The sequence below is a fragment of the Phodopus roborovskii genome, unplaced genomic scaffold (assembly GCF_943737965.1).
Source record: "Phodopus roborovskii unplaced genomic scaffold, PHOROB, whole genome shotgun sequence".
Taxonomy (NCBI): Eukaryota; Metazoa; Chordata; class Mammalia; order Rodentia; family Cricetidae; genus Phodopus; species Phodopus roborovskii.
This window is the reverse complement of record NW_026126585.1, coordinates 14,398,786-14,423,847: the sequence shown is the minus strand read 5'-3', so window position 1 is coordinate 14,423,847 and position 25,062 is coordinate 14,398,786. Positions and strand designations below refer to the sequence as shown.

Here is a 25,062-nt window from a genome sequence, read left to right as displayed (position 1 = left end):
TGGTGAGCTGTTTCATGTGAATACTTCAAGTTCTGGGGTCAGCTTCTGCCGTGTTACTAAATGGTGGGATGATATGGCCCAGCACCTCCTTTCTCTGGCACTGAATTTCCCTCTGTTCCATCTTTGGAACTGAGGGAACCTGAAAACTTTCTCAAGAGAAAAAAAAAAACTCATGAATTTTTTTAGTTACACAAGTGTGTCTGTGTATGAGTGTGTGCATGTGAGTGCAGGAGTCTTTGGAGGCCAGAAGAGGGCCCTGGATCCCCTGGAGCTGGAACTGGAGTTACAGGCAGTTGTGAGTGGGTGCTGGGAGTTGAACTTTGGTCCTCTGCAAGAGTCTTACACACTCTTAACCATGGAGGCACCTGTCCAGCCCCCAGGAAACCTGAAGACTTGAATAGCAGGGAAAAGTTCAGGAACAACTCTGAATTTATAAGTCACTGGACTGGGTTTCCAGCTCAGTGCTGACCTGTTCTACAACCAGCCAGGGAGACAGAAAGCAGGAAGAACAGTGACTCCAGAGTCACACGTCATGTCACAGTTTATTCTTATATTCTTCAAGCCCATGGCATGGGCTTTTCCAGATAGAAATGGAGGGGTGTGTGGTGTGGCCCTTTACTCAGCTTTCTCAGAGCCGGGAGTGAGTGACCATCAGTGAACTATGAGATCTAGAGACAGGGACATGTCCTACATACACTGCAAGGAACCACAGGGAAAGGGACTGGGTAAAGAGATACTAACAGCACCCCCCCCCCCCGACCTCTGGCCTTTCCCAGAAGACCCTGAGAGAGAGGCCTGGCAGATACGAAGCAGTCTCCATTTACTGTAAAAACTCATCCCACGGTTCCTGTGACCACAGTCACGCCACGTGTGCAATGTCATTCATCTTTTTTTTTTAAGTTCTCTACCACTTTTGTCTCCTTAGACTTTGCTTCTCAGGTTTGGCCACTCGGCTCCACTCAGTTCTGGGACAGGCTGAACTGTACACTTGTAAAATCGCAACCGAGAACAGAGCTCTGCACAGTGACGCCTTGTGTTACGTAAACAGTGTCAGTGATATATGTTAAGGCTTCTTGCTCTGTCCTTCTCCCTTCCCGTCCCGGGAGAGTCATCGTGGTCTATGCAAGTACTCAACAACACAACTGCTCTGAGTACAGACATGTGCTTGGCCTCGAGCCTCTTCCTTCTTCGCCTCAGACAGGGGGGGGGGGGGAACGCCGGCCCTGAGCCGCGCTGTGAGGCTGCCAAGGCTCTATGTAGAGTCAGTCTCTTCTGGTGGGTTGGTGCGGGCTAGGCCAGTGACCTAGTTACTCCTTCAAGAGTCCCAGTTTCTTTAGCGCCTCCCTCCTGTGTCCATCGGAAATGCCCTTTGGGGTTATCTTGACACTGACACAGAGGGGTCGAGGCAGCTTGTCGGGGCTCTGCCCTTTGAAGGACAGCTGCCGGGAGTGCTGGCCTTGCCCCAGGCCAACCATCTTGCCCCCCTGGATTTCTGTAAAGTCCTTTGCCATGCCCAAGGAGGCGGGCCGGGGCCGGGAATTACGCAAGACGCTGGGCGAAACCTTGTCCAAGGTGGGGCTCTCTCCCAGAGATGTGCTGGCTTGGCATTTGGGGTCTTTCTCGGCTGCCGAGAGATAGCTGCTCAATCCCACGCCCGAGCGCTCCAGGGTATTGGACTTGAAGTTTATCTGTCTCAATCCAGGGATGCTACTTTCCTTCAGGGTCAGCGGGGCGTCAGGCTTGGGCTGTGTTAGGAAACTGTTTACCTTTGAGGTCTTAGGGATAGGAATGGGCACAGACTTGGCAGCTGCAACCTTCTCTGGAGGGGTTTCCTGAGCAGGAACCCAACTCTTGCCTGAAGAGGCCACAGGAGTAACAACAGCCTTCATCGGAGAAGCTTTCCCCTGGGCAGAAGCAGCTTCTGGGACCAGAGCTGGAGATGCTTGCTGAACCATGGCCGGGGCTTGGGAATGGCTCTGAGCCTGAGCCTCCTTGACTTTGAGGGTACTGGTGTGTTTATTTATAAGTAGGCTGGGATCATCTTGGTCCTGGGGCAGCCCTAACTTTTCCAGAGCCTCTCTACGGGCTTTCTTTTGTTCCTGCAGGGAAGAAGGCGCAGGCCCAGAGTCCGTAGCCTCTGTGTGATTTGACAGCCAGTTCTGGGGTTGGCTGTGGAAACTGCTTCGGCTGCTCTTCAGAACGATATTAGGAGGCAGCTTACGGGCCTTTGGGGCTGGGAGGGCAGCCTGTTGGGTATGTGACTTGGGCCCTGATGGTAAGGGAGCCTCTTCAGCTCTTGTATTCTGAGATGACTGGGCAGGAGGCAGCTGTGGTTGTTGAGGATCTTCTGTCCAGCCTTTCTCAGCGGCTTTATGGGACATGGCTTCCGAAGGCTCTTTCTTCGGGGAGCTGACCAGCGTATGGGCCTGTGGTGTGTGTCTCTTCTCTCCTAGCTCTTTAAGTGGGCTCTCTTCCCCACTTTGCTTTGGCCTAATGTCCCGAAAAGCCTCTGGTGGGGGGATGAGAACTGTGTTCAGATCAAGGGTAGTTCCCCTGGATGGGGCCGGTGGCTGGATGGGCTCAGGGCTGCTCCGTCCTGTCTCAGGCTCTAAGAACACCCCAGGTGTTTGAGAGCCACGGCTGTTAGTCTGAGTGGCACTTTCCCTGAGGTTCTGGCTTCTGCTGAGGTGGAGGTTTCTGGGAAGGCTGTAGGAACCAGATCTGAGGCCTAGACTGGGCGACTTGGGAGGACCAGAGGTCTGGGCCACTTTCTTTGGCGAAGGCACTTGCTGAATGTCTATCACCTCGGGGTTTCCTGTGGGGATTAGAGAGAACAGGAGTTAAGACTCAACAGAGAGAGCCTGCTGCTGTCAAGCAGAAAGCACATAACCCCGCCCCCCTGCACGAATGGGGTTGGTTTGACTTTGCCCACTTTTAACGGGGCAGCACTGCTTTCTGGAGGTCGTGTAGATGAGTAGGTCAAAAATGACGGATTCTTTTTGACAGGAAACTGATTTTTCACAGTGGTTGGAAGACATCACTTCTGAGTTGCTTCAAAGCAACTTCTCTATGGGAGAGATGTGAAGATGGCCTTTGTGCTGATTCAGGGAACCCAGGTAACTGAGCCCAGTAGAAGCTGCTGTTGTCAACTTGACATGCTTTGGCCTTCTACTTTCCCTTTCTGTCAGAACTGGGTGATTCTGGACAGCACAGTACCTTGTACCTGTGAGTGACATGGCTATCTTGCCTAGTGATCTTGCCAGGTATGTGAGGTCCACTAGGCTCAGTGAATTAGCCTCAGGGCACATGAAGTTTCCATTTCTACGCAGTCTAAATGGAGGGCCCAAGGCTATGTTAAGTATTCATGAGTATTTACTGAATGAATAAACGATACTACTGGGATTGTGCATAGTAGCAATGTTTTCTGTTTCCCCTGGGACACATTCCCCAACGTCGCCTGTTCGCCACTCCATCCTCTTCTACTGAAACGAAACTCCACGGTCTTCCTGGGGTCTCTTTACAGGGGCCTCAAGGTACCATGTGTTGCTGCGACACGCCTCTCTTATCTCCCACAGTCTGGTTCTCTGTGTCACTCAGATCAGTTCCCGATGCTGAGTCAGTCTCTCCTGGGCCAACTACTTGGGCCTCCCTGACTCCTCCCTACATGCTGTAATATATCTCTTTCTGAGTTCTTCCCTGACAGAAGGGAGTTAGCCAAACCCCTCTCCCTCCTAGGCCTCTGTTACTTCATAGAAAGTCACCAGAACAGAAGCTGGCTTCTCAGGAGTCCTCCCCCCCCCCCCCACCGCCCCCGACTCTGGAGACTTTAGTTTGGCTTGGAGATTGCAGGGTTCCTTCTGCCTAGGAGCTTGCAGCAGAGGCCAAGTGAGGTGAGAAGTGTCCAGAAAGAGACATTTCTGAGAGTTGCCTCCCTAGACAGTCTCTTACCCTGGGGAGCCTGCTGGGTGATGGGTAGTACTCGGAAGCTTCGAGGACTGGTGGCTGGCTCTGACTCGTCCGTGGACAGTCCACTGTCAGCCTCAACCTCCAGGGAGCCAATGGTCTTTTCCAGGAAGAGCAGACACTCCTTCTCTTCGGCAGACAGGAAGTCGTAGCTGCTGTCACTCTGTTGGGAGAAGGAATTGTGAGGGGAGGGGGAGGTGTGAGACAGGGAAAGAATACTGCAAAGCTGGCTCTTCTCTGTCCACCAGGGAAGCTGCTTCCTGCAACAGTCGGCCTGAGGAGGACCCAGTTCTGAAGGCTAGGTAGGCAGACGGCAAGGACACTTCCTGTTGCTTAGTCCTCAGTAGGTAGGGGGCTTAATGGTCCAGACCAGGTGGTCCAGACAATACTTCTACTAGTCCGTCTCCTGTCTAATTGTGAATGGTATAGGCAACAACATGGCTAGTTAAAACGCAACTGTATCATCTCTTTTAACTTTGCCTCCTCTCAGCAGCCACCTGGCAGGCGGGTGCCACCTGCAGCTAGGTAAAAAACCACAAGGAGCTGTGGGGAGATGTGACACTTGGTCTGAGCTATCAAGAGATAGCTTCTACCCCTCTTCCTGTTACTGTCTAGACTCACCAAGATTGCCGGGGAAGGTTGCCAGAGAGTCCTAGGAATATCCTGGGGAGTAGGGGAGAGGCTGATAAATGCCCCCTGCCCCAGCCCTGCCCGCCCTTAAGTCACCCGTCAGTTGACTGGGCCTGCGTAACAAGGGCAAGTCCCCCAAACAGCTCTCGGAATAACTTGAATAAAGCTCTTCATCACTGCCCTCTGGATTTCTCCTTTATAGATTATCCAATGGAATGTGACCACTCATACTGGTGTCTATCAGTCAGAAATAGGATGCTGTCTTTGTGTCCCCAGACTCTCAAGTCAAGAGGGAAGTCTGCATATGTTTGAAGCGCTTTTCCTTTTCTGCTCTGCTTTTATGTAATGAAACTCATTGACTACCATCCCGGTGGGTGGGCACACACTGAGCTCTAGCATGGCCCTGTCTCCAAATCAACAACCAACCAGCCCACTAGCTAGAATAAATAAATGCTTACATTTGCTAGAAACCTTTTATAGCCGGGCGGAGGTGGCACACACCTTTAGTCCCAGCACTCAGGAGGCAGAGGCAGGCGGATCTCTGAGTTTGAGACCAGCCTGGTCTTTAGAGCTAGTTCCAGGACAGGCTCCAAAACCACAGAGAAACCCTATCTTGAAAAACAAAAGCAAAAACAACAATTAAAAAAAAAAAAAAAAGGAGAAACCTTTTATTAGCATCTTCCTTTCTATACACAGGTTTTCTGTGTAGCCCTGGATATCCTGGTAATCACTCTTTAGACCAGGCTGGCCTCAAACTCAGAGATTCACCTCTGCCTCCCGAGTGCTGGCACTGCTCACTGCCACCACCCAGCTTCTTTCCTTTTTTTTTATTTTTATTTATTTATTTTTTCAGATGGTCTATGTAGCCTATGCTAGCCCTGAACTTGCTGAGGATAGCCTTGAATTGTTGATTCTCTCCACCTGGTACTCAACTGTTTTGTTGTTGTTGTTGTTTGTGGTGGCGGTGGGGATCTAACCCAGGACATTGTGCCTGCAGGGTTACGGTCTAAATTCTCACATACCTTGTAGGACATAAAACAATGAAGTTCAAACCCTTTGTTACAATGATTAACAGCAAAGGAATGCTTAAGTCATGTTTACTCCTTCACCCCAACCTTATATCACCTAAATGTAATATCATGTCCAGGAAAAAAAAAAAAAGCAGCTTATTCCATGCCCTCACAGACAGCTAAACACTGTGATTGTGGATGGTTCTATCTCTGTTCATAGAGGGCCATTTATTTTCTACATAGAGCTAAATGCTAAGGGCTTTATTGATCTTATTACCTAAAATGTTTGTTATTCACTTTGTATGCGTGTGTTTGTGGGCATGTCTGTGCTCCTGAGTGTAGAGAGGTCAGAAGGAAACATGCAAGAGTCAGTTTCTTCTTCATGCCGTGTGGATTATGAGACTAGAACTCCACCTCTAGCTCCTGAGCCATTTCATAAACCTTTTTTTATTTAGACAAAGCTTTACTATATAGCACTGGCTGGCGGAGAGCATGAACCCCCGACCTCCGCAGCCCAGGTGTTGAGATTTGGCGTATGCCAATATACTCCGAAAGAATAGCTTTTATTTTCTCTTATTTTATGAGGCAGTGAGGATAGAACTCAGGGCTTGCCCACACTAGGTGATCAGTAAATTGCTGGGCAGCACCCTAGCCCTAGATTCTAAATGCTACTTAATGCTGCTTAGTTGTCCTCTAACCCCAGACACTCCCTTTGGGGGAAGCTTGTAAGAGATGGCTGACAAAACTTAGACTGCCAAGGAGTTCAGAATGCTCCAAGATTCACATGGCTCCTCCCCAAGGTTTCATATATAGTAGACAGAGGCGGGGGGGTGGGGACGGCGGGGAGAAAGAGGGAGACATAGACACACACACACACACACACACACACACACACACACAGTTTTCTGCAAGTTAGTTGGTCAGGGAACTACAGGGATGTAGGTTTTAAGCTGTCACCCATGCTCAGAGTTACCCATGCTCCTGTAAGTAAGTCTCCATATTAGGAAAGGAACCATCTCTTTGGTCTGTCTGTGCTCCGTCAAGCCTCCCCAGGAAAACATATAACAAACATACCTTATTACTCCCTCCAAGAGCCATTATGATTAGGTGTTGATATTTTCCCCATTTTAAAACTGAGACTAGCTCAGTGTGGTGGTGCACCCCTTCGATCCCAGCACTTGGGAGTCAGAGGCAGGTGGTTCTCTGCGAGTTCAAGGGCAGCCTGGTTGAAATAGTGAATGCCAGCCTAGCCAGGGTAACACTGTGAGACCACAAGCCAGGGTCTCCACAACAAACAAACAAACAACCCCAAACCAAGGAGACTGAAGTTTAGAGAAACTGATGATATGCCCAAGGTAGACGGGCTTCTGAGGAGGGGAGCTGGGTGCATTCAGCTCTGTTCCCTCTGCCTGTTGTGGAAAGCTGAAGCCATGCAGAGGACTTTGAGAGTCCATGTGCTGTAAGAATCTACCTTCCAGTTCCACCACGACCTAAGTGCCTGCTCCTTTCCCCACCTAAGCCCTCAGGTCTAATGAAAACGGGGAAGCTGGGTATTGATCCCATTGCTCTCTGAGGTTGTCCCCACCCAGTTCTCTGTGGAGCCAGAGCTGAGTCAGAAGCAGCAAGAATCCTGTGATTCACTCATGGTGGGGAAGATGAAAGAGAAGATGCTGTGGGTGATGGTGGGTGGCACGGCAGGGCAGGGCGGGGTGGGACAGGTATGCGGAGCAGGCCAGGTTGCAAGAGGGAGAGAGTACATACAGATCCTGAGTGGGTGGAGGTGGTGCTCATCATGCTGTCGCAGCTGCCGATGTGGGTCACGGGTTCTGAGCAAGGCCCTGCTGGCCAAAGCTCCCTCTTGGGCATCGCCCGAAGCAAGGCGCAGGGTGGTGAAAGGGGCTCCCAGAGGGGAAGTGAATGGGAGTGGAGAATGTCCCAAGCTGGGCCTGAAAAGAGAGCAATCAAAGCCACGAGTGAGCAGAGGCTTCTGCAAAGCACTGCTCAGGCCCTGGCAGCGAGATACCAAGCAAGCTCAGAGGTAGAAGGGAGCCGTGGACCGGCCGTGTCTGAACTCCACCCTCCGTCTGCACGGAGGGCCACGGACTCTGGCTCAAATGCACGCAGAGGCACGGATTCGGGGAGCAGAGACGGGGGCTAGTCGGAAAAGAGGTTCTGGCCTTCCTCTTAGCTGCTTTTCTAGGTTTTTCTTCTATGAAGCAAGGAGTTTAACTTGTAATTTCATTATGAAAAGCAATACATATTTTAACGTTGGGGGGGGGGGCTTGGGTTCTGGGTTCAAAACCCAGTTGAACCACTTAGTGATTTGATTTTAGGAAAATTACTTGTTAAATATGATTAAGGTAAAGCTTAAATGAGAGGTCAGTTAGGACACACAGCTCTGTTGGTAGCAGATACTATTGCTCTCATTAAAAAAAAAAAAAAAAAAAAAATCCATCTCAGACCAAATTAAACCCAAGCACAGGGAACAAGAGTTTGGGAGAGAAGGGTCTGTCTAAATGGGGGGGGGGGGGTTACAGGCTTGAGAGAAGGAATAGGGCCCCTAATGATGTACTTCTCAGAGCTATCATGAGAACAGGAGAATGGAACCGCCTATGAGGTGTAGCATATGCCCAATAATGTCAGCTGCAATCACTGTTAATAATATCATAAATATGACCCTGCCTCCAAGAAGGCTGGCACTGTCTTTCTGCCCTCGGCCGTATGAACACAGCCCCTGCAGTAACTGAGAATAGCCCCGTTTCCCCCCATTCACACGTTCACAAGAGGTCCCCTGGACTGTGTCAAATGGACGAGAAAAATGTCCTCTCTGAACCCAGCTTCTATGGGGGGGGGGAATAGTTCCAGTTCATTGTGGCGACAGCAATAGCAAAAACCAAACACCAACAGAAAGCCACCTCATCGCTGCCACTGAACTTCCAAGGATTTTTTTTTTTCTTTCTTCACATTTGTTTGTGGGAAATAGTCCACAAGAGTGGGGTAAGTCTAGAGTAACTTTTGTTTTTTTATGGAAAATGAAAAGTCTAAAAGACTTATGAGCAAAATTCAGTTGCAAGGTCAACTAGAAAGAGGAGAGCTAGAGTTACAGTAATTTTATATGACTCAGATCCATATTTTGCTTGTAACACTATACTATGTTTTAGTCGTTTCTGCTGCTCTTCTAAGAGAAGGTAAATTGTCCTGGGACAGGATGTTTTATTGGAGATCTGGGGACTTGGGGCTTAGGTGCCAGGGTACATGTTCCTCTGCCAATAGTTGCTTCAATGCCAATGTCAGCTTTGGGTTCAGTTAGGTCTTCCAACCTGGTCTATGCTGGCAAGGGTAAGGCAAGGCCTCACAAGGCTCCTCCCCTGCTTAGGAGAGACCCTTAAATGGGGCAGGATGCTGGGGAGAGAAAAAGACAGGGTCCCAAGCCAGACACATAGGATTCCCAGGCTCTCAGACGTTGAGGAGGGGCCCAGAAGAGAAAGGACAACAAAGAAGCCACCCGCCAATCAACACTGGGTGGGGTAGCCCTGGGATTTCTCCACCAGGTCAGTTCCTCAACATCCCAAACCCAAGGAAACAGAAACTCAAGAACAACCTTGAGCAGACTGAGTTTAGCCGTCTTAGCTCTGCATTTCATTAGCGATCGTCCAGGCTCAGGGTGTACTAACCAATTCCTAACATTCAGCAAAGCCACTCAAAACTGCTGTCTGCAGAGACATGTCTGCACATAGTGCTGCGTGTAGGCAACAGTTGAGTGCTCAGTCCCAAACAAGACATCCATATGGTCCCTGCCAAGGCTCTGGGAATATTGTGAAGGGTGGGTAGAAAGACTGAAAGGGTCAGAAATGCAGTGTGTGTGTGTGTGTGTGTGTGTGTGTGTGTGTGTGAGTGTGTGATGTCACCATCTAGGCATGGCCTATCCGTGTAATCACGACCTCCCAATAACTTCTGAAGATGGCACTGGGTCTGCACAAGAATGGGCCCACCAACAACCAAGCAAGGATGGAGGAGGGACTCAGGGTGCCCTACCCCTCACTGCTGAAGTATTTCCTAGGGGGGAGAGTGAATTCCATGAATACCCTGGTGATCCCACCACTGGTCACAAAGATGGCTCTGGATAAACTGAGTGGGCCACATAGCAAAGTCCCAAGCCATGAATCTGGGAGAGTGGGGAAAGGGGCAGGTAGGGAGGAGGAAGAAGGTTGACCGGGGTAGGAGGAAAGGAAGGATGGCGAGAGAGAGCAACGAGAATAAATTATATACACGTATGAGACTGTCAAAGAGCTAACTCAATTAAAAGCCAATGCCGTCGGAATAAGTCTATTGGGTGGAGGCTTCAGCCCACCACGCTAAGCTTTTTCACAGGATTTTATTTCCCATAGAACAAGTGGCTCAAAAGACTTTGTGGAATGCTAGTTTAGATTAGCATTTGCCAGCACCCAATAGGCACTGTAAAAGACAAGAAAAACCAAACAAAACAAAACACATTATTTTCAAGGAGTCGGTGTGGATTCATGGGGCTGTTTTTGGCTCCAATATTCCATGTTTAATGAGTGATAAATCTCTAAGGTGACTCACTACAATTAATGCAATATTTTCTCCCAATGGGTGAGGTGGTGCCTCTTACTTTCACAGGAAAATACTACCTTTGTACCTTCATGTGTGCCTTGGGCTGCACCGTGGGTAGGTGGCTTCTGGTCCCTCCCAGGAGGGAAGCCCACTGCACTCCCATTCCTATCCCAGAAGCAACTCAAGAGCTACTGGACAGAGCTCTGCTTCACACCATCTGCATGCTGTCCCTTCAAGGTGCTCTCAGGCATGCTAATAGGATCATCCGGAGAACCTGGTAGCTGAGAAAACTGGGGGTCTTCCCAAATTCCTAAGTGACGTAGGAATGGCTCTCACCTACAGAAGACATCTCAAGACTGGCTAGGTGTCAAGCACATTCAAGTACGGGTCACTAGCCACTCTGCCACCAAGAGTCCAAGGACACCCTCTCTTACTACATCATACCTTAAGCCCTGTGCATCATCTGGTTCAGCTTTGCATTTGTAGGTTACTTGGTTACCCTGGCAACAGCAGGATAAAGTAAACAGTAAAAAACCAGCACTAAATGTAGTGGCAGGTGATGCGATGGTGCCACATAATCTCAGAACGAGTTAGCGCCCAGCTGCTGGGACCCCATCTCCACACCCAGCTTTCTGACTCAGACTGAGCAGAGGATGCCTGTTCTTAGATGGGCAGTGGCGGCGCATGCCTTTAATCCCAGCACTTGGGAGGCAGAGGCAGGGGGATCTCTTTGAGTTCCAGGACAGCCAGAGCTGTTACACAGAGAAACCCTGTCTCAAAAATCAACCCCCCCCCAAAAAAAATCCCATTACTCTCCACCTAGGCCAAACCTAGATGTGCTGTTTTTATAACCTTGAAACTTGTGGGCTGTATCAGGGCAGCAATCGAAACTCTAGGCATTTCTGCCTGATAAGAAGCCCTGAGAAACAAGCAGAGCAGTCAAGGTGAGAGTTTGCTATCTCCTCACCCTTGACCTCTTTTGGAGACTCAAGGGTAAAAGGAACAAGCGAAGAAATGTGCACAGCCACCTATCCAAAGACACATTAAACATTAACTACTTCTCTGATACCAGCCAAGCCTTGCAAGAGAGTAAATAAATGGCACCCGGAGCCCTGGCATCCAAAGCAGTGGGCGTGGAGAGGGCTGGAGCGCCATTCTAGGCGATCTGAATCAGATCTTCGGAACAGATTCAGGCCTCCTCAACATCCCGTGAGCACACCCTCCTATCTCCTAAGAACTCAGCCCAGAGTCCCAGAGGAATGCTGCTCTTCTGCAAGGGGCTCTGTTTTCTGCTGACTCAGCCTGAGCCTTGGCAGGAGAATACCCGGGAAACAGAATTAAACACCAGAAAGACTGAAATTGCTACCATTTGTACAATGGTAGTCTCTCTTTTACCAGTCCTTTATGGGAGGGGCTGTACAGAAAGCCCTGTTAGACACTGCATGTGACCCCTGTGACTCTTACTGTTGACATTTGCCTCCTATCAAAGTCTTCAGTCAGTGAGTGAAGAGGGCAGACCCTACCGGGTAGGGGAAGATAACATTTAAAGTGCCAGCATTCAGGACCAGAAACTCAATATATTCATCCAGGGCAATAGTTCCCAACCTATGTCTTACAGCCCCTTTGGCAAACCTCTGTCTCCAAAAAAACATTTATATTATGACTCATAGCAGGAGCAAAATTACAGCTATGAAGTAGCAAGGAGAATAATATAATTGTTGGGGGGGGCGCATTCACCACAACATGAGGAACTGTTCTAGGGCTGTGTGCTGATGGCTTTTCACATCCCCCCTTCTCTGCAGAGGGTCAGAGTTCAAGTTAGCGGCTGCATGTCGCCAGCCAAGATGATGAGAGAGAGCTTATTTTCCGACTGGACTTGTATATGCTGCATCCTTAGGCAGATGCGCCTGCTCACACAAGCACGAAGCAAAACCTCCACCCCAAGTCTGTTTCTCCTCTCTGAGGACCGCGCCGCATTACCTTGGCCTGAGCCCCACTTGGCGGTCTGGTTAGGCTCGCTACGCTGAGATGAAATAAAATGTGGGTGAGGCCCAGCATGGCTAAGTAACTTTCTGTTTTCCGGGGTCTACATCTAGTAACGGGTGAAGGCAGAGATTTAACTAGTAGACCCTAAGTGAACTTGATCGGAGCTAGATTATCTGTGGGCTTTCCAAAGATGGAACGCTGGCCTGAGCTGGCGTTTTCTCAACACTTCCAAACCTCAGCTCCCCGTGCAAACAAGCTAGCTCAGTTCAGGCTTTACGTATCTGCACAGCGTGCAGCCTTATCTACTAACAGGCACTGCACCCTTTACTTAAAGAAAGATAGACACGGAGCCATGGGCGAATTTCCTCTTACAAATGTAATGGAAAACTAAGGCACCTGGTTCATCTGCAGGACCTTCCTCATCATTTTGACTCCAGCTCTTCCGACTGTCCACTTACTCTCTTTCAAAATCACCACTCGATCTTAGCTGCTCAGAGATGGAAATTTCCAAATTTTAAACAAAGTTGTTGTCTTTTTTTTTGTTTTTGTTTTGTTTCTTGTTTTTCCTTTGAGACAGGTCTTGCCAGGTGTGATAGGCTGGCCTGGAACTTGCTGTATAGCCCATACTTTCTTCCATCCTCCAGCCTCGACCTTCTGAGTACTAAGAAAACCAGCTCTGGTTTTCTGTTTGTACACTATGCTTATGTAACTTAAATAAGTAAATGGAAGAGATGTTCCCCAGTGTTCCATAAACATATTTCAACTCTGGAGAAAAAAAAAAAAAATCCCATCTGGCTTAATCTTGGGCTGACCAAGAAAGAGACTTGAGCAACAGAGATGAAAAGCCCAGGTTGGCTGGATGGAAAGGGACACTCTGGCAGCCCTCCCCAGCACAGCCCTGTAGCCCTCCCTTAAGGTCCCTTCCCTCGATGCAGAGTAAGCAAGAATTGGTTAGTGATTGACTCACCTTCTCTGGCTTGGGGTCTGAAGAGAAGAAAGGAAGGCCCTTCTATTCCAAAGGGCAGAGATGGAGACGCCTTGTCCCTCCGAAGGCAGGCAGCCGTCTCCTACTATTTTCTTCTTTTGACCTCCTCCTGACTTACCTAGACAGGTAAAAGCTTCATCCGCGCTGCCTGCACACACCCAGCCGCTGACTCCCAGCCAATCCCAGCCTCCCTCCCTACGCCTCATTCCAGCTGTTCAGTCACGGAGGACTTAGCCAATAACCTCGGGCTCCCTGCCCCGCCCCCTTTTGGCTTAGAGCCAATAGAGAGCTTTAAAAAAGGGTACTGGGCCGGAGCTGGTTCATGTTGGGAGTGGAAAGGGCAAGGAGAGTTTGTCAGGGAGGAAGTAGGCCAATGGTGCATGATTTTCTTTCTTGAAAGGAATGCAACAGGCGGGCTGGTCACTATGCATTTCTACGGGCCTGCTGAGAACCGGTTTTCCTGTTTAGAAAAGCCTTCCCCAACTTGAAGCTGAAAGCATTCTCCAGGCTAACATTCTGGTGGCTAGTTCTGTAGCCAGCTTTCCTAACTCTCAGCCATAGGCAGCATCATATCCAGAGGAGGTTCTGGGATCTCAAGGTTAGAGATGTAGCTTAGTCACCCGCTTGCTGAGAGCCGTCCTAGCTCTAGGAAGTCCTTTTCTGGATTTAAAAACAAAACAAAACGACAACAAAACCCTATAACGGGCAAGGTGAGAACTTGAACTCTGTCATTTGGGACTCTAGTCCCTTTTGGTCAGAGAAGGTGACAATGGACATTAAATACAAGTCAAGTCAGCTACCCACCATTATAGCTGGAATTCCGTATGAGCCTCAGCTCCTCTCCCCATCCCTCAAAGCACACATACATACTGGTAGAAATGAAGCCTCTATCCTAACTCAGGTGTTCCTTGCTCTCCATTTCCTTAATTATTTTCCCTGGAATTGAGCATGGTTTTGCTTTCCTTTCCTTTTTGTTTGGAAAAATAAGAACCTCAGAGGTCCCCAGAGAATGAAGAAGGTGTCCTGAACTACAGATGAGGGAAGACTCCCAAGTTAGAGTGACCCAAGTCAGAGTGACACTTGATGGTCCATGCAGGTCATCGGTGCTTGGAGAGGTACTATTGAGAGATGGAACTGAATCCCCCTAGGATGATCTGATTCTGATACCCAATTACAGAGGAGCTCCCAGGACCCTGTTTCCATACTCCTTGTCCCTGCTGGTACTGTTGGAGTAGGTGACCTCCTTTTGGTTAAAGGCTCATTTACCATTCCCTTCTTCAGTCAGCCTGACTCAGTGAGTGAGGCAGTCACTTAAGTGACCCAAGTATGGGCAGGTGTGTAAGCACACATAGCCACGCCCACTTTAAATAAAAAATAGATAACATTGGCCCTTTGCAGTTCCTTACAAAGTCAGACTGCAAAACACCTGTGGGACTCCATCCACACTTCACACTGGAAGCACACCACACTGGCCAGGGTCCTTCTTCCTTTTCTCTTAAAGGAAAAGTGTTTTCTTTACTCCCAGGAAACACCCTGTCTTCATGGGGATGCTTGCTGGGGCTCTGAGGGTGACCTCTAAGATACGGGTAGAAAGTTTGACAGTTCAAGTTACAGCCTGGGGAATGAAGAGCTGACTTTAAATAAGGAATAACTAGGAATGGATTCAGAAGAGTATAATTTGGCTATAAATTCTAGAACAGGCCATAGCTAATAAACTACCAAGCTTTCATCAAAGTATGAGTCTTACTATGCCTAATACAAATGGAAACTAAGCGATACTAAAGTGCACTCTAGTTTCTGACACTACTTAATTGCTAAGTTGTTTACAGGAGCAGGTTCTTCCCTATTTCTTTTTCAAAGCTTCTCTAACCCACTTGCTATGGGAATTAGGAGTTTATGTTTCCACGCTGGGTATGGATGTCTTCTTTCTACTGAGCAAGAAGATGGCTTTGTTTTATTACACAGTACTCTGTTCCTCTATGCCCACATCCTCACCCCATATTCTCTCTTTTCTCTCTCAAACACACACACACACACACACACACACACACACAGTTTCCTATTACACAAATGTTGATAGTTGAGCTACTAGATATGATATGGTCATTTCCCCTTTTCTGTGTATCTCTATGCCCTTCACCCCCCTCCGTATGTAAATTTCCCCTCAGTACACTCACATATATGCTATATTTTCTATCAGCTTCATTCTGAAGAAAACATTTCCTTCAGTCTTCAGAGCTGCATCAGTTTGGGGAAGACTGTTCTGTAAGCTGGTCAATGGACGTCCCGTTACTCTCTTCATCAATAACTAGGGGAAATGCCATCCCTGTTGAGTCTTTGGAGCCTAGACCTTCTGTCCTGTGTTAGCCCTCTTCTTTTGGCGGAGCAGTTTCTATTAATTTCCTAAGGACAAATGCTTAAGATCCTGTAAGTCGGAAAATGTTTACTTTCATCCCTGTACTTGATTGTGTGGCTGCATACAGTTTCAAGTTACCATGTGTTAGCTTCCAGTATTGCTGTTGAAAAGCTCCAAAGTATTTCTGACTCTACATTTTGGACCCTCCTGTTTCTAGCATTTAGAAATTTCCACAACAATGAGGATATGCTTCTAAGAGTCGCTTTATTCGAAGCTCTGGTTCTAGTCCTGTGAGAGCTCTTGGACTCCTCAGTAAGAGCTAATAAAATTCCTTTGAGACAAAGATATGATGATTCACAGGAATGCTTTTATGTCCTTCCAGTCACTCTACAACAAACTTGAAGGTCAATGTCTATTTCCTTAGACCCTGACATCATTTATTCATATTCACTCATTCATTCATTCATTACTGGGAGCTGAGAATACAATAACAGAACAGAACTCATTGTCCCACATGGAGTAAATTGAAGACAAATGCATATACACACATCCACACACACAAGTACATGGAATAAGAGAGCACAAATCTGGGGTCCTTGTCCACTTCTAAAGGCATCTATTTTCCTCTTCCTTCCTTTGTACTATGACAGCCTGGTTAGGGAAATACTTCTGTGCCTCCCACAGTACTGAGTTTACAGATGCCACCACTTCCTGGTCCTCTCTAAAGGACTAATTCATCCCTAATATCACTTTTTCTAAAAGGCTCTCCCAGACTCACCAATTTTAATTTGCTTTTCTCACCCCATTATTTCCTTCATGGAATATACATTTTAGCTTCTTTACAGCATTGTCTTTATTTTTCCTTCCAGTGCATCTAGCACCCATTGAATAATGGCTTGAATAATGCCATTCAAGAATGCGCACTGAATGAATCTGTGTTTTTTTGTAATCCTGAGATATGTGACACCACAGCCCACAAGTAGAATTTAGGAAGGATTTAACAGCTTGGAATTACCTGGCTTCTCTTCGGCAAATTAAAAACCATTTTCTCGGTTGTCATTTTAAGAGTAAGAAAGACAATACTAGAGATTGGCACAGAAGTGCACGCCTGTGACTTGGCTTTTAGGAAATATGAGGGCAGACTCAATGAGGTCCTAAGTGGGAGCCCCTCTGGGTTGGTTACACAGTGAGACTCTTCAGGAAAAACAAACCAAAGCCCACCCCAGACAAACAAAATGGATGTTTTCATTATTAAATGAACCGAGTGGGAGGGAGGGTCACTTTTGCAAAAGGTCGTAATTCAGTGTGTCCCATATTTTGGAGGTTTAAGAACTTGATTGGTTTGTCCTGTTATATTTATGCTGTGGGAGAAGTAATTCAATAAAAACCACAGGGAGCATTGATTTCCTAGCCCCAGTAGGAAGCAGTTTCAGTCATAAAATAAAGTGTGGAATTCTAGTATTTCTGAAGTTTTATTCTATTATTTTGATGGGTATTTCAATACAATATCTACAAGGATGAACGTGAACTATCATAGATATGTTTATGTTACTTGCTAAGCCCCTTTCCTTCTTGAGGGCTCTACATCCCACATTGACAAATTCTACTCTTCTCCACCTGCCATTTCTAAGTTATGCCCACCCCACCCACCCCCACCCCAAGTTTCATGGTGGTGGTCTATTGATAATCCTAACAAAGGTAATGTTAGAGGTATCCATTTCTAGAAATGTTGAAACAAGTAATTCAGATGAACCTCCTGCTGCAGTAATGAAAACCAAAAAGGCCAAGAATCTGGTAAATGACTGGGCCTGGAAGCAGGGACAGGTATGGGGTAGTATGCCTAACACTTGGGGTTTCTTCCAGAGAGATGTTTATTCCAGACTGGGTAGCTGACATTCTGAAAGGCTGGATGGTACTAGTGATGGCGGGGCAGAACAAGGGGAACAAGGACTACACCTGGTGTAGGTTAGAACCCCAGTGTGCTACACCCTGAACGGAGCAGGAACTCCCATTCGATTTATAGTTATTGTCACATTTGGTAACTGTGTGTATGTAACCTGGCACTTGGTGCCATTGCAAGAGAGACAAAGACAAACATCCATATCAGAACAAGAATTTCAAAACAAGATTTGTGAACCTTCTGATCTTCATTGCCTTATTTCAGGTTTGGAGATGTAAGATCTTTATCAATTCAAAAATAGGCATTTGCCACAAATGGATGCCCTGCTTTGTAGCCTCTACCATATCCAACTCTCTTCCAGGGTAAGGGGAAGAAAACCCTGATTGTGGGTGTAATATTGTAAAAAAACATTTGAAAGGAGGAAGAGGTTCTTTTGCAGTTATTTTATAGCTGGTATTAAAATGCTTTTCAAGATGGCAGATACTACCTGACTTCTAGTATCATCCCTATACTTCAGACTTCACAGTATTGAAGCTGTAAAGAATACTAAAGTAACCAATTCTTTCTATTCTTGTTAGTTTCTTGTGTGCTGTGTGTATTTGTGGACCTAGGTCAAGTTAGAAAACCTAAGCTCTGGCCAACACTAACAGCCCTGTGGTTTCTGGTGTTTAACTGCTGACAATGGGAACCTATAGAAAAGCTGCCGACTCTCAAACATAACTTAAGTCCATTTAGACCCTAATCTAGGGAAAACAGGTACACCCAACCTGTCCATTTAAACAATTCACCAGCAAAGGTTGTTAAACTTGAACTTCAGGGGATTTAGAAAATTTAGTCAATGAAGGGAAAATGTGAATGCCTTTTGGCATCAGAAAAGAGAAACATTACTCAAAGGGTGTGGGAACGAGGGACACAAACCCAAACTGTGGTCTCAGTTGGTAATGTGTAAACTGAGTGTAGTATTCTTCGCTGGTCCTTTGCCCTGACCCCAAAATAAGCTCACACAACAATGTTTTCACTTCATTTATTCATTTAAAACAAGTCACTTCATACATTTAGATATTGAAAAGTCACATATCATAAATAAAATTAATGCATCTTAATAACAAAGGCAAAACCATGAATTATGTAAAACGAAGTTAAGACATCTTCCAGGTAGCAGCAGTGCATGAACTTTGAAAACTTGCTGGCAAGTAGCCAAGGGAACATTTTGAAAGCAATACTGTCCATCTTCATCACTAAGAACACATTTTCTTATGCTAAGAAAACAACTCTTTTCTGTTTGGCCCCTTTTAATCCCTTTGCAATTATGTTCCAGAGCTCTGCATTTCAGTCTTCATGGCTGTTTCCTTATTTAAGGAGTTCTCCCTCTACTGTGTTAATACAGCCTCTATAAACTATTTCTCATTCCTTATCTGTTTAACAAGCTATATGTACTTATTAGGCATTCTTACAGGAAAAACTAACTTGGTATAAATACATTTCCTGTGACACCTTGAGTCCTGAATGGTACAAAATATGAACCGGAAACCCTAATCCTTTAAATAACTGAGGGGGAATTATACTTAACACAACATTCTCATCCGGTGGGTGCCAAGGCCCATCACCTCAGCAGAAATTCCCAACCTCTTTATCTGTAACTTAACCAAAACATACCTTCACTATACTTAAATTCCTACACACTGGTTAATGTATTTAAGAACAGAAGTAAAAAAGCATGCCATGCAAAATGCTTACATTCATGCCCTTTTAGTAGTACTTTTTCCTACTAAATTAAGATGTAAACACTCCATAATTCATTATCAACATAAATACTGTTTTCCAAATGAAATATTCAAAGCACTGTAAACAAATGCTAACTACTTTTTGAAGGAAAAGACTATCACCATCAAGTTAGTCTTACATTCATTGAGTTGGATGTGCTGACATCTTACAATGGTTATTAAGGAAACACCCTGGGGCTGGCGATGTCTATCACTATGAGAAACAAGCTAGCTCGTACAAGTATTCCTTTAGGTTCACAAATACTGCTTGCATACTTTACTCAAAAGACAATTTCTCCAAAATAAGCTTACTTAAAAATGAATGAAAGGGTCGATGAAATCTACTTTCTTTTAAAAACTCTGTGCTGTAAACACAATTTGAATACTGTAAAACAAGTGGTAACAATCACATCACACAAGTAGTATTTCTTGTGTTAGGGCATAGACCAAGCTCTTATTAGTGAATGACATTAGACTTTATCAGAAGATACAGAAAATACTGATGGTAATACTGATGAAGCAGCTCAAGGTTCTATCTTTCCTGCCCTCAAGATCTGCAGAGGGCTATGTAAACTTTTATTTTCCAATTTTTAAAGTGCTGCAAAAATAATGTTTCAACACAGGAAAAAATGTAATTCTCAGTGTATGTAAATTTAAGGCCACCTGATTTTTAATATAGTGCGTTCGGGGATACGGATCATTGTCGCTTAATTTCACACCTGTCCTTCTGTACACTTTCCAAATGAACAGAAGATTCAACTAGGGCAGATTGAAGGGAGGAAGCTAGACAGACAAGCAAGGTAAGCATAAGCAGTTAGAGGGATATATAGGTAGGAAGTAATAATGTTATTTTTGGATTCTGATTTTCTGGGACTTGGACTCCATCGAATATTCAAGTGGCATAATGGTATTAGTTCCTAACAAAGGGGTCAGGCTGGCGAGTAAGCATTTGACTATGTCCATTTCTCATTCACAAAGGGCAATTAAGAAATCAACCATGAATCACTAGCTTTTAAAAGATGTGGTAACATCCCGGATGTCTTTATATGGCTGTCATGTCACAAAATTCCAGGGACAATAATTTGGACTAATACCATGACTAGGGAGGGTATCTTTATGAAAACATGTTGAATCTTTAATCCAAAGAAGACTGAGGGAAGAATAGGGTATCGAGAGCAAAAGTATAATTTTATTCTACCACTAATATTCTAGCACACGAATGTAAACTGTTTCATTTTAATTAAAAAAGAAAATTCTTGTAGGACAGGCAAAAACTGAACAGAAGGAAGGGTTTTATTAGGACAAAGTTTCTTTTAGTTATGGCAATTAAATTCAGATTTTTCAAAACTCTCAAAATGAGTTTACTCACTAATAAATAATTTCAAGAGCTTAATAAGCACAGGCCAAAAAATATATAAAACAACAACAATGCCCTTTAAATTCTATGAGGCTTATCAGCTTGTATTTAGAATGAACATAAATTAATAATTAAATAATATGCATATAATGCTTCACCTTGAATGTTCTAACCCAGAACACTACTCTAAAACTACTTTTCATGTCAATTAAATATTTAATTGACATGTCAAGCAAATAATTAAAAAGCCTTTTTGAAAGCCATTTGACTATCAAGTGTCTGCCTGGCAATTGGACAATCCAGGTGAAAGATAAAATAAGGTAAGAAGTTATCCCCTAAATAAGCGCTGAACAAGATGTACAGAAACCACCTCGAAGGAAGGGCTTGGATTTTAAGACATCAGCACTCAGTCTACTTCTTCACATTTACTAAATTAATCCTCTGTAGATAACACAGACTCACACTTATTGTGATAGGACTTTATCTTCAAATAAATAGAACATGCCCTACACATTATAAGTTATTCAATAAATACTTGTTGCATGAACAGACTTCTGGATCCAAACTTTAAGAAACATTGAATTTGAATGCTCAGGTGGCACAGGAAGGCAGACTTTATAAATATGATGCATACAACTCTATTGATGGATGTTACCCAGTGTTAGACTTTTCCTATACAGTTTTAAATTAAACTATTTTATAGAGGAAATAGATAAAAAAATCATCTGGACCACTGAGACTTTTGTAAGAGTCATTTACCCATGTCACAGATGCAAAATATTCAGTGTCCTAACCTCACTGGTGCTATATTTAAGGCTCAGTTCGAACAAACAAACAAACAAAAAAACCACAAAAATTAAGTATTTCCAATTCACATGACTATAATAAGTGCCATTGCCTGACTGGCTATGTCATGAAAGGTTTTCAAGAGAAGTCTTCTGGTCAGGTGTGGTGGCCCCTGCTTGTAATCTCAACACTCAGGAGGCTGAGGCAGAAGGGCCACTTCAAGTTTAGAGCCTGGTTGTCTATATGGTAAATTTCAGACCAGCCAGAAACACATAGGGAGACCCTGTCTCATATCAAGAAGGAATGTCACTTGATGACTGAAGCATACTTTGTGAATTGTTCAACTGCTCCTTAAAGGAACTTTTGAAGTTGTTCGCTTTAATATTCCTTGATTTTACATCGCTAACCTCTATCAAGTAAATGGCTAATTTGAAAACATTTGCTAAGATACACGGGGAAAGATGTGAGTGCTTTGAAAGTCCACCCACCGATGGTTGTGAGCTATGTAATCAGAGATGGAGACAACAGAACTTCACAACAGTATGCCTCTTGACATTGTATGACAGAACACACAGATCCTAACTTAAAGGTCCCTGATCTTTAGGAGAATTAAGAGGTAGAAGACTTTACCTGTTAGATGGCATAGTGAAGCTGTTTTGAGTGGGTATGCTTTGAGGAGCAATCCATCAAGTAAATGGCTACATGTCTGAATCTAGGTAGCAGGATTCTGAGAGCTGCATAAGGCAAGGATTCTAAAACTTGTATTTTAGAAGTGAAACAAACCCAATTAGTTATTTAAAAACTGAAAGTCAAAGATCACAGGTAAACAAGGTCCTAACTTGCAGGAATGTGGAGTATCTAAAATATCAAAGTGGATACTTATCTACATAAAAGATGTTTAGGAGTCAAAGCTTAGCATTGACACTTTACAGGAAGACTTGTTTGGAAGAAGTGCTTTCAGCAGGGCAGCTGAGGAATCAAAATCCCTCCAGACAAACTTAATGTAATCAACAAAACAAACCACTCAAATTAAATTAAATTAGCAAATAAAAAGGCATACCCTGCTTCATTAACAACAACAAAGAAATATCTAATGTGACAAATACCAACACACGAATTGCATTAAAAAATGAGGCCAACAGTCTTTTAAAGCTTCAGTAAGCTACATCAGGCACCTTAACCCCCTTATACATTCCACTTTTACACACTAGAAATCCCAAACAGGACCCCATTCCTGTTTTAGATAACATTCTCAAAGGATACACGCATCCCTGTAAAATTGCTTTTTATGCATTTGTAAGTTGTTAGATACACTTATAAAGTCTACCAAATTGCAATATAAAAAGTTTTGACAATTCTGAGTATCTTCATTTGATGAATCAGTTCAGAATTTAGAAACTACTAACTCATTCAAAGTTATTTAAGGGAATCAACTGCTGTAGACACTGTGGCATACGTCCAGTGACCCTCTGCAAGGCTTCCCACATTACCTAAAGTAGGGTGTTTTCTTCTGTTAGGTAAAGCCGCTGGGTGCTGGTTTATAATAGAATCCAGTCTTCAGGTTAGCAGAAGTGGCCCAAGCCACCTATTCCGTCACCCTAGTAGAAAGAGGGATGCCACTAGTGTAGACACACACCTGTAAACTTGCACACTAATTTTAATCTTAACAAGGAATTCCAGTGTCAGTCATACTGATATAAGTTAAAAGGATGGGTCCACGCATTGTGTTCTTCTATTCTGCAGGGTGATGAATAGCTTATTGGAAAACCCAGAGCCTTCTGGATCTGTGAGGTAGTAGGCTCCAACTCGTAAGTAGGCTCACACCTCTCCAAAGTTGGTGTGGCCTGTCTCCCTGGCATGGTCCCTTGCCTCTGCTTGTCCAGTTAGCCCCTTCTGACACACCATGCATCTCAGCGTGAAGCGGTTTACATCAGTGAACTGTCTCTTCCTTCTAGCTTCATCAGCTAATTCCAATGCTTGCACAAGGACAATATCATCATTTGAGGAGAAAATGGTCAGAGGAGGAGTATCTGGATCAGAGAAGTTACGCTGCAGTGGATCGTAGTGGATACCATCGTAGATAAGCAGAACCCTTTTGGTATATCCCGCGTCTTCCCCAAAACGATCAATTCTAACTGTTTGTGTATCTACTACACATATTTCACACTGATAAAACTTAGAGAGAATTGATATCTCAATTGCTCCTCCCCAAGTATCATCCCTTTTGATCCACTCACAATACTCTTCGTTTGTTTTTCCCAGTATTGCCTCACTGTACAAGTCTGGATCGCTTGCTACAATTTGTGCTATGAGACGCCTCATGTCAGGGGCACAGGCTGGATTCAAGACTCCTCCTTCAACGACATAGTACACACTGGTAAAGAGGCAAGAGTTGTCAGCCGGCACTGCGGTTCTGGAAAGCACGGGCAAAGTTTCCCTGACATAACTAGGGGCCCCAGCTTTTGAAAATGCAGGCGAAGCTTTTGGTCTGGTTTGGTCTTCTTCAACAATCAGCATGTCACCTGTTAAAAATAAAACAAATCCAGAACTGCAGAAAATTATAGATTGCGTGCTTATGAGGCAACACGGTAAGTTATGAGTCAAATGGGCTGAAGCATAAAGAAGACAACATGACTTTGTAAACAAGAGACTGGCGACACTTAGGTTTGTTTGTTATTCAGTTCACTGTGTCTTCGGAAAGGGAAAGAGAACAAAATGCTTCGAGTCCAATCTCAACTTGGAGGCAAAAACCTTTATGTAAAAAAAACAAAAAACAAAAAACAAGTTGAAAAACAAGGCGGACAGTGGTGGCACACACCTTTTAATCTCAGCACTCGGGAGGCAGAGGCAGGTGGATCTCTGTGAGTTCGAGGCCAGCCTGGTCTACAGAGTGAGTTCCGGGACAGCCTCCAAAGCTGCACAGAGAAACTCTTGTCTCGGGGAAGAAAATACAAAGAAAAAAAAAAAAAAAAAAGCAAACAACAACAACAACCCTCCTATACTGTGCATTTAAAACCACGAATCTTCCAGATGCCAACCACAGACTAGGTAGGTCACCGGGGTGTTAACAGTGGCACTTAGCCTGACTACATCATTTGAGGGAGCCTTGAGTTTTGATGACCAACATTGACGTTTAGGTTTTAATAGTGGGGACAAAACTCTACAGTACAGGTAAGTGCACACACACGGGACAAACCACAAAAACAAATTAAAGCAAAGGGAAAAAGAGGAAAAAAAAAAACCCAATTGGATAAAATTGGTGTCATAACTGCTGGCCTGCTGATCAGGACATGAGCGAGGATCCTGCTGTCCTCTGGGAAAGCAGAGAAAAGCAAATGCCCGAGACGGCCCCAGCCCTCAGGGGAGCCCCGGCCGGCCGGTACCTGACTGGATGGGCAGGTCCCCAAGAGTGGTGTCCCGGTCGCTGAGATCCAGGCACTCGGGCGGGTAGCCGACCAGGATGCGCTGACTGCCCGGGGCGATCCCGGTGATCGCGGCGATCTGGCCCTGGAGTTCCCGTAGGCGGGTGCGGCTGGACAGCCCCTGCAAAACGTGAGTGCCGCCTTTGGCCTTGCAGCGGAGCCGCCACATGGCGTCCGCCGGCCGGCCACCTGCTGGGCCGGCTTTGGTCCCCGCCGCAGCCCGGGAGACGCCGCCTCCTCCGCCGCCGCCGCCAGCAGGGGGGACTCCAAAATGGCCGCCTTTCGCGCCGCCAAACATCGCGAGAAGTAGGCTCGGGCCGGTGGGTATG

The 25,062-nt window shown here is 45.5% G+C and overlaps 2 protein-coding genes across 2 annotated transcripts; both read right to left on the bottom strand.

The window, feature by feature from the left end:
* Nucleotides 1–752: 752 nt before the first annotated feature.
* CUNH1orf116 (chromosome unknown C1orf116 homolog) lies at nucleotides 753–13,328 on the bottom strand. Its single transcript, XM_051203960.1, has 4 exons — nucleotides 13,132–13,328; nucleotides 7,365–7,549; nucleotides 3,949–4,126; nucleotides 753–2,815 (listed from the first exon to the last, which is right to left on the bottom strand). Exons 2-4 carry the CDS (start codon nucleotides 7,467–7,469, stop codon nucleotides 1,308–1,310), a joined length of 1,791 nt encoding a protein of 596 aa, XP_051059917.1. The 5' UTR covers nucleotides 7,470–7,549; nucleotides 13,132–13,328; the 3' UTR covers nucleotides 753–1,307.
* Nucleotides 13,329–22,813: 9,485 nt separating this feature from the next.
* Yod1 (YOD1 deubiquitinase) lies at nucleotides 22,814–25,031 on the bottom strand. Its single transcript, XM_051203969.1, has 2 exons — nucleotides 24,695–25,031; nucleotides 22,814–23,833 (listed from the first exon to the last, which is right to left on the bottom strand). The coding sequence occupies exons 1-2, from the start codon at nucleotides 25,029–25,031 to the stop codon at nucleotides 23,130–23,132; spliced, it is 1,041 nt and encodes a 346-aa protein (XP_051059926.1). The 3' UTR covers nucleotides 22,814–23,129.
* Between the last annotated feature and the right edge of the window lie 31 nt (nucleotides 25,032–25,062).